This window comes from Acyrthosiphon pisum, chromosome A2 (genome assembly GCF_005508785.2).
Source record: "Acyrthosiphon pisum isolate AL4f chromosome A2, pea_aphid_22Mar2018_4r6ur, whole genome shotgun sequence".
In the NCBI taxonomy this organism is placed as follows: Eukaryota; Metazoa; Arthropoda; class Insecta; order Hemiptera; family Aphididae; genus Acyrthosiphon; species Acyrthosiphon pisum.
Window position 1 is genome coordinate 27,964,706 of NC_042495.1, and position 12,400 is coordinate 27,977,105.

The 12,400-nt window shown below is 26.8% G+C and overlaps 1 protein-coding gene across 1 annotated transcript in view; it reads left to right on the top strand.

Moving 5' to 3' along the window:
• The window catches only part of LOC100166057 (piwi-like protein Siwi), a 15,165-nt gene extending 3,160 nt beyond the window's left edge, over positions 1 to 12,005 (top strand). Inside the window, exons 6-17 of the mRNA XM_029490434.1 lie at positions 2,852 to 3,028; positions 5,411 to 5,566; positions 5,674 to 5,819; positions 6,992 to 7,100; positions 7,174 to 7,463; positions 7,549 to 7,697; positions 8,616 to 8,740; positions 8,829 to 8,997; positions 10,014 to 10,135; positions 10,403 to 10,560; positions 11,262 to 11,427; positions 11,511 to 12,005. Of these exons, the coding sequence (XP_029346294.1) occupies positions 2,852 to 3,028; positions 5,411 to 5,566; positions 5,674 to 5,819; positions 6,992 to 7,100; positions 7,174 to 7,463; positions 7,549 to 7,697; positions 8,616 to 8,740; positions 8,829 to 8,997; positions 10,014 to 10,135; positions 10,403 to 10,560; positions 11,262 to 11,427; positions 11,511 to 11,627 (1,884 nt within the window). The 3' untranslated portion in view covers positions 11,628 to 12,005. The remainder of the gene's footprint in view (positions 1 to 2,851; positions 3,029 to 5,410; positions 5,567 to 5,673; positions 5,820 to 6,991; positions 7,101 to 7,173; positions 7,464 to 7,548; positions 7,698 to 8,615; positions 8,741 to 8,828; positions 8,998 to 10,013; positions 10,136 to 10,402; positions 10,561 to 11,261; positions 11,428 to 11,510) is intronic.
• The last annotated feature ends 395 nt before the right edge of the window (positions 12,006 to 12,400 follow it).

Sequence of the window (12,400 nt, forward strand, 5' to 3'; positions counted from 1 at the left end):
TTATTTTATAGTCATTTAAGTACAAATTTGACGAAATTACATATTAAAACCTAGGAAAACTATTTTAGTTATTTTGTTGTGATTGTATAATATTATTCGTGGGTACTTGAAACTTCTAAAGTATACTATTATATATCTATGATAGTACCACGGTTTTTTGTTGGTGTATAACTCGTTATAAGTACCTAATAGATATTATGATATGATTAATTTGGAATTTATTATAGGTACCTATTATAGGTAATTTTTTTTAAATACTATATAGACTATAATATAATATTATGTCTTATACTTAGACTGACATACCGTCTCCGCTCAGAATCGTTTTTCTTATACAGTGATATTATATTATTGAATTCAAATTTAATACTATCCATTATACAGTCACCCACTTGTAACCTACTGTACAGCAGAGTGAAATCCACTTACCCACCTTTTTTTAAATTGTTCTTACCTTTCAACATCCATACATATAAAATAAAGCAAATAGTTCATTTTTATTTTTGTTATTGAAGCTACAGTATAGGTTTAAACTAAAAAAGAAATATATTTCGAGCAAATTATCCCGCTCTTACGATATTGGAATTTAAATTTCTAAAAATGTTGATAAACTATTATTTAATACTGAACAATTAGGTTTTTATTAATAATCTTTGAAAGTTAAATGAGCTTAGTAAAATACTGAGGAATGTATCATATTTTGTTGTTCATTACACACTATTTATCTTTGATTAAGGGGGTTCCAGTCGGTTATTTTCATTGGAGTAGAATTAGGCAAATTATGTGTTAAGTACAACCGGGCCATGTCAATGCGTGCATTATAAATGAACATAATTGTGCACACACTGCAAAGTATGTCAACCAGTATCCACACTCTAAGAACCAGCGTTCTCGCACTTGCAGGCACATGTCAGTATATTAAATTAGGAAAAAGTATACAGTTACGTTTCGAGTAAAAACATACCTTGACTGTGACAAAATTGTAAGACTTAGGTTGATGCGATTTTGATTCTGTAACAATCCTAACAATAATTAACACATCCTCTAAAGAACGGTCATAGAATTTTTTATTATTTAAATTATATAAATAAAAATATTTATTATTTATATATTAATTTCAACCATATGTATGGTTGAACAAAAATGTTTTAAAAACTGAAATTTGTAAATATTATAATAATGTCAGAAGTTCAAATTAAAAAAAAAAAAAGCTCCAACCATTCTTTTGAGGAGATGTTAAGAAATGTTATTATTTTGACAGCATTAAATCAAACCATCTAAAAGTGACAATCTTATCCCAGCGGAAGGTCTAAAATCCAACTGGAACCTATCTTAAATGTTGATTTATGAAAAAAAAAAAAACTGAAAAACACTGTGTTGTTTAGAAGGTCTGAAGACGTTTACGCACTTGATCATTGAGTAGTTACTGGAGTAGTTACTGTCATCAATATAAAATTTGAATACAATAATAAACCATTGTAAACATATACTGGTACTGAGAGATACAAAAAGGAACAAGATTAACAATTATTAAAAAAAAACATTCACAAAAACAACAATAACAGATATTTGGTTTATTTTATATTAATATAAAATATTAATTATAAATAATGAGAAGTACGATCTTGCTTTATATGATCTTGCTAATAGAATATATTCAAAAACCTATTAGAAAAATGTATTTTATAGATTATAACATAATGGTGCTATGTTGACAAAAAGCTCCGTTGCTACTTATGACGAACAACTTTAAGGTAACAATAAATGTTACATATTTTTTGGTAGTATTCTAGAATAAAATTAATACATTTAGTTCTACAATATACCGAATAAGTGATATCTAAAAATGTATAATAAAAAAAAAAGTTTAATATGTGGAACTTCAGCTTCCCTGAAACCCAATATTATAATTATAATTACAATGTATTATAATATTACTTGGTTTGATTAGAAAGATTAAAATGTTAGTTATCATAATATGTAGGTTTTTTACTTGTGATTATGTTTTTCAAACTTATGATTATTACATTTATACCACAAAAATATATAGTAAATATTTAAATTAAAATTTTTTTCTTTGGTGTTTATTTTTTTGGGACATTTTTCAAAGATTCATAAATTAGTTGGCAAAACAGTCACTAACATTTCAAAATTACAGTATGTTTTATCACAGATTATTAGCTTTATTATAGTTGCATTCAGTAAGTTGCATGGGATAAATTTGCCATACTTATTATAGTGTTTAAATAATATGTTGTTTGATAGTTGTGTTGGACTTTTATACTTTTATCTACCTCATATATATTTTTTACAAAGATTTTTACATTATAAAAACATAAACTACATATTTTTTTTTTCCTAAAATAAAGTAATAATTATTAAAATTTGCTATAATCTCTATTACACATATTTTCAAAATAATAAAATTAGTAATTGCATTCAATAATTAAAAAAAGAAAATTTTTAGAATAAGTATACTAAAAAAAAATTGCATTGGAATTTCAGTTATGCATTTGAAATATTGACGATATTGTTGTACACTTAGAATAACCATGACCATTAAACGTTCACAACATTACATTTAAAATTTTTCTCTCTGATTTGTAAAAAAAAATTTTAAGTTAAAAACATAAAACATTAAAAAACACGTTTAAAATTTATATATAATGAAATGTAACACCTTAAGTAAATTGGTTAAATCCATGGTTATGGAGTACAAAAATAGATTATACAATGAAAATAAAGGCTATCCAGTGATAGAACCTAATCAGTAGTACCTACTTATTTGAAATTTTTTCCATAATCCTTTACATTTACATTGTATTTTTTTTTTTTTCTTTGTTTATTATAGATCATTATACCAAAGCATAGTCTTCAACTTTGGCCTGGTTATGAGACTACTATTGCAATGTATGATAGTGGTCTATTATTACGGACAGAAATTTCAACAAAAATCATGAGAGAAGAGACAGTTTTAGATTTTTTAAAAGAATGTGCTGAAAGTAGAAGCAGAGACCCTCAATGGATGGTCAGTAATATATATTATTAGATAATATTTATATTTAATATAAAAATCTAATTTAGTTAATTTTAAGTCAGTAACATGTAAAGAATTAACTTTATCAATTAAACTCTTAAGGCGATTGCAAATGGACAGTTTTTAACGTGTTAATAATAGGAGATTTCTAAATTGTATGTGTGCGGGTCTTGTAAATGGCGTGTAGTAATCATAATAGTATGTGCGCGTGTATATAAAAGTAATGGCGGAGCGCTCCCGCCTGCATACATACAAGTCACTGCCTGGCGTCTCTGCGTTGTGCACATGAACAGTAAATAATAATTTATTGTTAACCTCATTTGTATGTACTATCTGTCCTTCCTACTGATTAACCTAATAATGCGATAATATTTCAGAAAACTGATCTGAATTCGTTATAAACTATAATGTCTTCTTGAGATCGATCAGTCCACATTTTAAAATTTCTGATTTAAATTCCAAATAATCAATGTTTGAAAATTCTGAAATTTCAAAATATTCAAACTAAATGTATAGTTGTTGAAGGGGGTGAGGTGAAATTGGAAAAAAGAGCGATTTCAAATACTCATAATAAAAAATTCAGATCAGTATGATGGCCAAAAGATTGGTGTTTTTTGGCTTAAATAACAGTCCTCCACCGATCCTCTTAACAAATATTTAATTTTAGTTTTTTCTAGTGTAGGCATTGGGTGCGAATAATACTATTTATACTTGTTATTTGTGTTCCATATACCAAAACATTATAATATTATTTTTAATTAAAAAATAAAAAAAAATACAGTAGAAACCGTTTATAATGACACCGATTGTAGTGACATATTGGATGTAATGACCTTAGATTAAAGGTCCCTGAAAAAACTCCTATATTGTATGTACTAATTTGTTTCGGTTAGGTTTCGGTTTTTATGACGTCTATATAATGACTATACGGATGTTATGACTGTTATTTTTGGTTATATTGGAAAAATATTTTATCTATAATGACTTTACTATTTTGAAGGTACTATTACAACCGATAATACCGACAATATTCATCTTTGTTTTGTCGTCAGTTTTATTTTATTTTATTTTATCATCAGGGTACGGGTATTCGTCGTGCGATTAAATGTATTTTTGTTCTTGTGTTAAATATTTTGAAATTTTAAAATGTGCAAACGAAAGCAATCCACAATTAAAGAAAAAGCAAATGTCATATTTCATTTAAAAAAAGATGAAAAAAAACCCCACATACCTAATGAATTTGGCGTAGATCACTCTATACGATTTCTAATATATGGAAAGCTTGAGACAAAATCGAACAAGAATTTCAAAATGAAATAACAGATTTTTTTAAAAATAATAATTGAATTAATTAATTAAAATAATATGTACATAATTAAATGTTTTTATCTTTACTTATTTTCTATATTATACATTACATAAATAAATAATAATAATAATATGTATTGAAATTACAATTTTATGTTAGTCATTTTGGTTATAATGACAACCGGTTATTATGACCTATTTTCTTTGGTCCCTTGAACGTCATTATAAACGGTTTCTACTGTAGTAAATATTAGTCATTACTCATTAGTAATAGGAATAAATCAAATTTATATGTAATACAAATACAAAAATATGCGCATAAATACGGAAGCATATATTATGAAATATGTGCTTAAAACTTCTAAATATGTGGAAAAAACAATTTTTATTTCTGTATATTGTAAAAGTACAATGCTTATGGAAATAAGACAATAAAATAATTATAAAAATATTAAAATTTTGTGTTAAATTGAATAAATACAATTTCTAATATCAGATCTCAAAATATTTTTAAAACGGCTAAACGATCGTTCCACATCAACCTATGTAATTGGAGCATATTTGCGGCACGTATATCTGAAGGTGATAATTTCAAATTTTTAGAAGGATGTCTGCCAATCATTATTTCATTGATAGTTTTAAAATTAAGATTTTTTGCTATAACAGCATGAATTTTCTTTTTTATAACATCTACGAGTTTTAGTTTTCCTATAGCTGATTCGACAATTTGCATACTATCATTTAAGAAATCATTTTTTGTTTCTAATTTTGTAATTATATATGCGATAAAACTGAAATTCACTGAGATGAAAATTAAATTATTTTTCAATGTTTAATTTTGCATAATATTTTGAGATTTTCCAATAGCCATAGAAATGTTTGGATCTAATTTTGAAATAAGTTCTTTTATTTTAGTAAAGTATTCAGGATAGCATTGTGGAGCTACCAACCATGAGTCCCGCCTAGTAATTATTGGCTCGTGTGGTAGTGCATGAGTAGAGTACATTTCTTTAAAAATTGTGGTACAATTTGGAGGCTTTAATATATTATAATATTCTTTTTTAGGTTAAATTTAAAATGGGGGTGGTCGGTAGTACAGTTCTGACGCGTTATAATAACAAAACTTACCGAATTGATGACGTAGACGAAAAATCAAATACCCGATCAACATTTAAGAAGAAAGATGGATCGAGTATATCTTACATTGACTATTATAGAGAAGTATGTTATTTATGAATTTGTATAGTTTAATTATAGTTATAATTCATATACAGTTCTCTATGTTTAAGCTTTAAACTAAGACTGAAAGTATTTTAATTTTTTTTTAGAAACATAAAATAAACCTGAGCAATCATCAACAACCAATGTTGGTGTCAAAGAAAAAAAAATCATTTCAAATTGAAGGTGATGAATGTGAGCTGGTCTACTTAGTTCCTGAATTGTGTACTTTGACTGGATTAACTCAAAGAATGAGGTAATCAGATTTATAGGATAAAGTACCAATAAACAATTTACACAAGACATTAAATTGTGTATTTGATGAACATATCAACCATCCCATTCTCAGGGTTCATCGTATCACAAATATCCCATCCACCACCTCACAACCCTTAAATTATTCATGAGTTTTATGATATTTGTTACATGCAAACCATAAGATCAGCACCACTGAACAATATAATGGTGGCTTGTAAAAAAACAAGTATGATATTATTTCAATTTCTATTAAGAAAAAAGAAGAACTATCTCACCATCTCAGTTTAGTTTTGGTTTTTATTTATGCCAATTTCAGATTCTGTGTAGAGTTAAATGTATTGGTTTTTCAATGCTGTAATCTTTTTATGGTAGAAAAAACTTTGATTTTCAACTATGAGGGTGATCTCTGGTAGACAATTGAATCTAATCAATACTTTTGATTGGGGGATCAAAAGTAATAATTCTCAGGACTTCAAAATCTGGAAAAATAAAAAATAGGGGAAAACTCAAATTTTAACACAAACAATTTTGTTATTTTGTAGTAATTCACAAATCAATATTTAATATTATATTATATTTTAAATTTAATACTATGTTCCTCATGAACTGTTCTTCGTGATAAAAATATAAAATATGTAGTTACAGTTTTATTTATGTCCTTTTTGAGTTGACATTATTCAATATTAATTATTTATCAATATCTCAAAATTAGGTAAATTATTTTGTAGTTAAAAATTTATGATCGGTATTTACAACATCATAGACATGAAAATTTAAAAGAAGATTCCACTCATTTTCTTTTACTGAAATTTAGATAAATGTTTAGTGTTAAGCCCATGAATTTTTTACTAGTGATTGATGTTAAAATTGTGATGACATATTCAAATGTTAGTCAAATATTTATCCTCAAATAACACTAGTTGTTATTCAAAAAATAATAATTATAGAAACTTAAAACATTTCACTATAGTATGGCTTAAATTATGTTTTTTTCATTGCCTATACACAATGAGGATTTAAAAATGTTTATACTATTTTAATGCTAATTATAGGTATTTTTCTAGAAATGTTGATGCTCAAAAAGTATTAAAATGTAATATTCCTTATAACATAGTGATGATTTAATATTTATTTGTACTTTTATCTAATATATACATTTTACAATTACAGAGATAATCGTTTTCTCATGACTGATTTGGCGGTGTATACAAAAGCAGGTCCCAGTGAAAGAATATGCAAGTATAACAGTTTTATAAATCGAGTTCTTACTACACCCAAGGTAAATATTTTTATTGAAATATTGATGAGCAAATAATATATATTTTTCTTTTAATTTCTACTGGATATTTAAGTCTGTAGATTTATTATCACAATGGAACTTGACATTGAGTAACAAACTCGTTACATTTAATGGTCGTGTATTAACCCAAGAAACACTGCAAGGAAATCAAATGAAATATCCAGCTGGTAATGCAGCTGATTGGACAACTACCTTACGTTCTGCACCCATGTTCACTTGTGCTGGAATAAAACGTTGGGCAGTAATAGGTCCACAATCGAATGGTGGTCAAGTTAGACTATTCATCAAGACTCTACTTACAGTTGCAAAAAAAATGTCGTTTAATTTACCACCACCTGAAATGTTAGTACCTATTGGTTATTTATTATTTAAAACATCTTATAACTTAACTCAATTACAAAGTATACTGTTTTAATTTTTATTTTAGAGTTGATTTAGATATTTCAAATATGAGACTGTATACAACTACTTTGGATCAAGTAATAAATCAAATGAATCCATCATTTATTTTATGCATCATCAATCGTAATGATCACTACAATGTCATTAAAAGACAACTTTGTATCGATCGAGCAGGTAACTAATTTTGAGATTGATACTAAAAATTTTTTCATGGATTTTAACGTGGGTTGGTTTCATGGACATTTAAATAATCAATTTAGATTAAATGAGGTCGGCCTTGGGTCTACTTAATATTTACTTAAGTAAAGAAAATTAATTGCAATTGGTAGAACAGTGGGTTCTTTCTACTCAATATTAATCTTTTGGTACTTCCCTTATAACTGAGATTTAAAATATAAAATTTGGTATTTTAGTGCATGAAATAGATTAAAATTAACTTATAATATTTTCCCAAATAATCCAACATCGTTACTCCTTCATCTGATGTACCTCAGGGTGCTATTCTTTCACCGTTTTTGTTCTTTCTACTTGTAAATAGTGCAGCCTCTATTTTACGTCACACACTCCTTCTTATATTTGGCGATGATTTGAAACTTTTTATGCGTATTCATAATGAAATTGATGCTAGTTTTTTTTCAAACTAACCTCAATCGTTTAGTACTTTGGAGCGAATCCTTAGGTCTGTCACTTAATATTTCTAAATGCTTCAAAATGTCTTATTTTCGTATATTCTCTCCTATTACTGTCGATTACACTATCCATGACATTCCTATCTCAAATAAATCCTCAGTACGCGAACTAGGCTTTTATTTTCTCCCAAATTTATCTCCTAGGTTTCAAATACAGGAGATCTGTTGTAAATCTCTGAAAATACTCGGATTTATTAAAGGCTTAATCCTGGCGTTAAAGTTTTGAATAACAGTAAACAATAATAATTATATTTCGAGTTGATTCGGGTTCAGAGCCTTAGTTATTAAATGCATAGATATATAATTTAATAGTTATGTTTAATTCTAATATCATAATTAAGCTCACTTTCTCACTGCTTCTGTTTGAACTCAATTCAAATACCTCAAAATATTAATTTTTTAGTGCCCTCTCAAGTAGTGTTGATGAGACAAATGGAAAAAAATAACATTTCAGTATGTACCAATATAGTTATACAAATCAATTGTAAGCTCGGTGGAGCACCTTGGCGTGTTGTTATTCCTGAAAAGGTATGATTTATTGTATATTGTATATTGGAATTATGTACAAATTTAATAAGTTAAGAGTAACCAATCATTCTATAATGTCTTTTATCAGGGTATGATGATTGTTGGATTTGACGTCTGCCACGATAAACAAAATAAAAATAAATCTTATGGTGCATTAGTAGCGACAATGAATGATAGCCACACTGCTTACTTCAGCTGTGTTCAACCACATGAAAGTGGTCAGGAACTTTCAAGCTATTTTGCAATGAGTATTGCTAGTATGTATATAATTATATTATTTATTTTAAAATTAAATAGAGAATATAGAATTTTAATATTTATGGTATCTGTCTATTGTGCAACCAACCGACACTTATGATATGTAGCATGCAACATTCAATATGAATTTGTCGTATATACTGTTAGATATTATCTACTACATACTCATTTTTTTAATAAAATGCTTCCTTCATCTTCATATAAGCTAAGATCAAGGATTTTAATTATCTTATATTGTTTAATTGTATTTTCTCCACATTTACATATAAACAATTTTAATTTAATATTATTATTATTTATTTCTATATAATAAAAAATCTTAATTTATTGCTATGAGTGTAGAAATGTAAAACCTAACAGAGAATAATTGTTCAGCTATGCATGGTGAAAAATGAATCTTATTATGAAGACAAACTTGATAGGTTTTATTTAGTTTACTCAAAATTTCTCAAATTGACCTATTTAATTTCAAAAAATGTATTGAATCTTGTACCTGCCGTTAAATGTTAATTGAAATTTGTTTTGATCTTAATGTCAAGAAACATGTCAACTGTAATTTATTTTTATTAAAATTAGCCAAATAAAATAAAAGATAACCTGTCTATATCATTCATTTTAAAGTATGTATAAAAAATATTTATTATTTTAATGCCCTACAATATGGAAAAAAACAATTCAATGGATACTCAAGCTCTGTATCACCCACATGCTCGGTGTCTACAACTGCCTATGTCTAAAAAAAAGTGTGTGGCACTCTTGTTGAATAATAAAAGCACAAATTAATTTAGGAAAATATAGTACACTGTTGATGTTGTTGCCCCAATCGCTTTTATGTAAAATATAACCCTTTTAAAATGTAAGACACTCATTGCAGTAGAATATTACTTACTTTTTGTAAAAAAAAAAAAGTAATTGCTTGATCTACAATAACTTATTAATGTCTGATATATTATGAAGTTGATTTTAAAATGTATATCTATGTATTATTATATGAATATTTTCTTTGTTTTTTCAGAGGCTTTAAATAAATATAGATCCAAAAATAAAGAGCTCCCAAAAAGCATAATTATATACAGAGATGGTGTGGGTGATGGACATTTATCATATGTCCATCGAACTGAAGTTGATATGTTAAAGGTCGGTATCCACATTAAAAAATAAGTTTCCATGTACAATGCTATACTCTGTTCAAAATAAGAACAGAAGTCGGCGGCGACGAGTTTTCGTATTATTATATTATCATATTCAGGCATATGGTTAGATGCTGCCCCCACTACGGCGACGCGCCGGGCGCTGCCACGGATCAAAGCCACATGCCCATGTGCAGAACTCACTCGCCGACTACTGTTCTTATTTTGAACAGACTATAGTGATTAAATGTAATATAAATTATTTTGTTTATAGAAAACTTGTAAAGATTTCTACGGAGAGAAAAAAGTTGGAATGGCATTTATTATAGTCAAAAAAGGAATCAGTACAAGATTTTTTTGTAGCAATCCTAAAAATTATCAAAATCCCCCCCCTGGAACAGTGATTGATAATACTGTCACTGACCCATCTATGTAAGTATATAAAAATTATATATTTAAAATTAATTTACAGTAATAAATTACTGGTTTATGAACTGGCCAACCCCTGTTCACAATGTTGTTTTAAATTTAATTTTTCATACCTACCTATATGGTTATATTATACAGTGATTAAAATTAAATTTAAAAAAATTACTGTAAATACTGATTTTTGATATTTCAAGTTGACTTATGTTAGACCGAAAGGTCTTTAAGTCTTATCCGCATGTGTTGTTATATAGCTTAAATATTAGAATGAATTGTATTATTATCAAACTTAAAGGTAATGATATTATCTGTATTTTCTACAATAATTAATGTTTAAATAAGTTATTAGAGTGTTGGTATTTTCAAATTGTGACCATTTTGAAATGCTCATTAGTCATTACTCGCTTTAAAATTGAAGTATAAAAATAAAAAACTTCGTCTAGATAATATTCTTAGTTCTAAATTTGATAATAAATAAATGCATACTATAATTATTAATTAAACACAAAAGAGTTATAAAAATTAATTATTCAGAACCTACAATTTTCTATGTTATGCGTTTGTAAGATGGAGGTAAGATGCACAAAATAATAAAAAAAAACATCTCCGTGACTCATAATATATATTTCTGTTAGATACAGCAATTATAAATAATATATATCCTCACTTTTTCGCTTCATATATTAATGGAATAACATGCATTACAGGTATGATTTTTACCTGGTCTCTCAACATGTAACACAGGGTACAGTTACCCCAACTCACTATAATGTTATTGTAGATACTCTCAATGAAACTACTGCTACCAATATTACGCCCGCAGTTATGCAAAAACTAACCTATAAGTTGACTCACATGTACTATAATTGGTCGGTAAGTACTAAGTATTAATTGTTTAAAGATGAACACAAAATTAAACATGTATTTTATAATTTTAATGGCCAATTTTTTTATAGGGTACAGTGAGAGTTCCTGCCCTATGTCAACTGGCACACAAATTAGCATTTTTGACTGGACAGTCACTCCAAAGTCGTGCAAATCCTGGTTTGGAGGATTTACTATATTTTTTATAAACTTTTTCACAGACCACTGAATATCGAATAATAATAACAATTATTACATTCTAGATTTTGATACACAATGTTTGTAATATATTTTCATATTTTTCTTTAGACATTTTTTGAGTAAAGTATATAATATTATAAAATCTGAATAGACTAAAATCTTACCTGGATGGAAAAATTAAATTAAAATTGTTAACAAAAATTACTAACTTATTGAATTATTAAATTGAGATAGGTACTACAAAGTAATTCTCAACTGATATTCTGGAGTACAGTAGGATACAAAAAACTGTCTATATGTAAGAAACAACTGTGGTGGGATTTTATTAAGTTACTTATTAATTATTACCTATAATTATATTTAAAACAATTTTTTAGGTATATATATAATATGTAGGTAGGTTTTTTACAAAAGAGTTGTTTGTTTGTATTTCTTTAAATAAATAGATTTTTTTATATGAATTTATAATTTTATATTAGGTATTATGTGTATATATTTGTTTTATATTTGTGGAATACTTTAAGGTAAATAGGAACATAATGTAGATTTTATATTGAAGTGTTTTAAGTATGTTTGAGATATTTAGTGTTTTCAATAACCAGTTTTCACTTTTAAAATATTTTCAATACCTACCTAGTTCATTGTACACTATTGAGTATTTTAGGTTTAAATTGTTTAGTTAAGTTTATGAACAAGAAATAAAATGAAAGGTTACTTCATCTTCACCGAATGAAGATGTAGCCATGATGGATCATGAACCTTTCATTTTTTTCTTTTATTA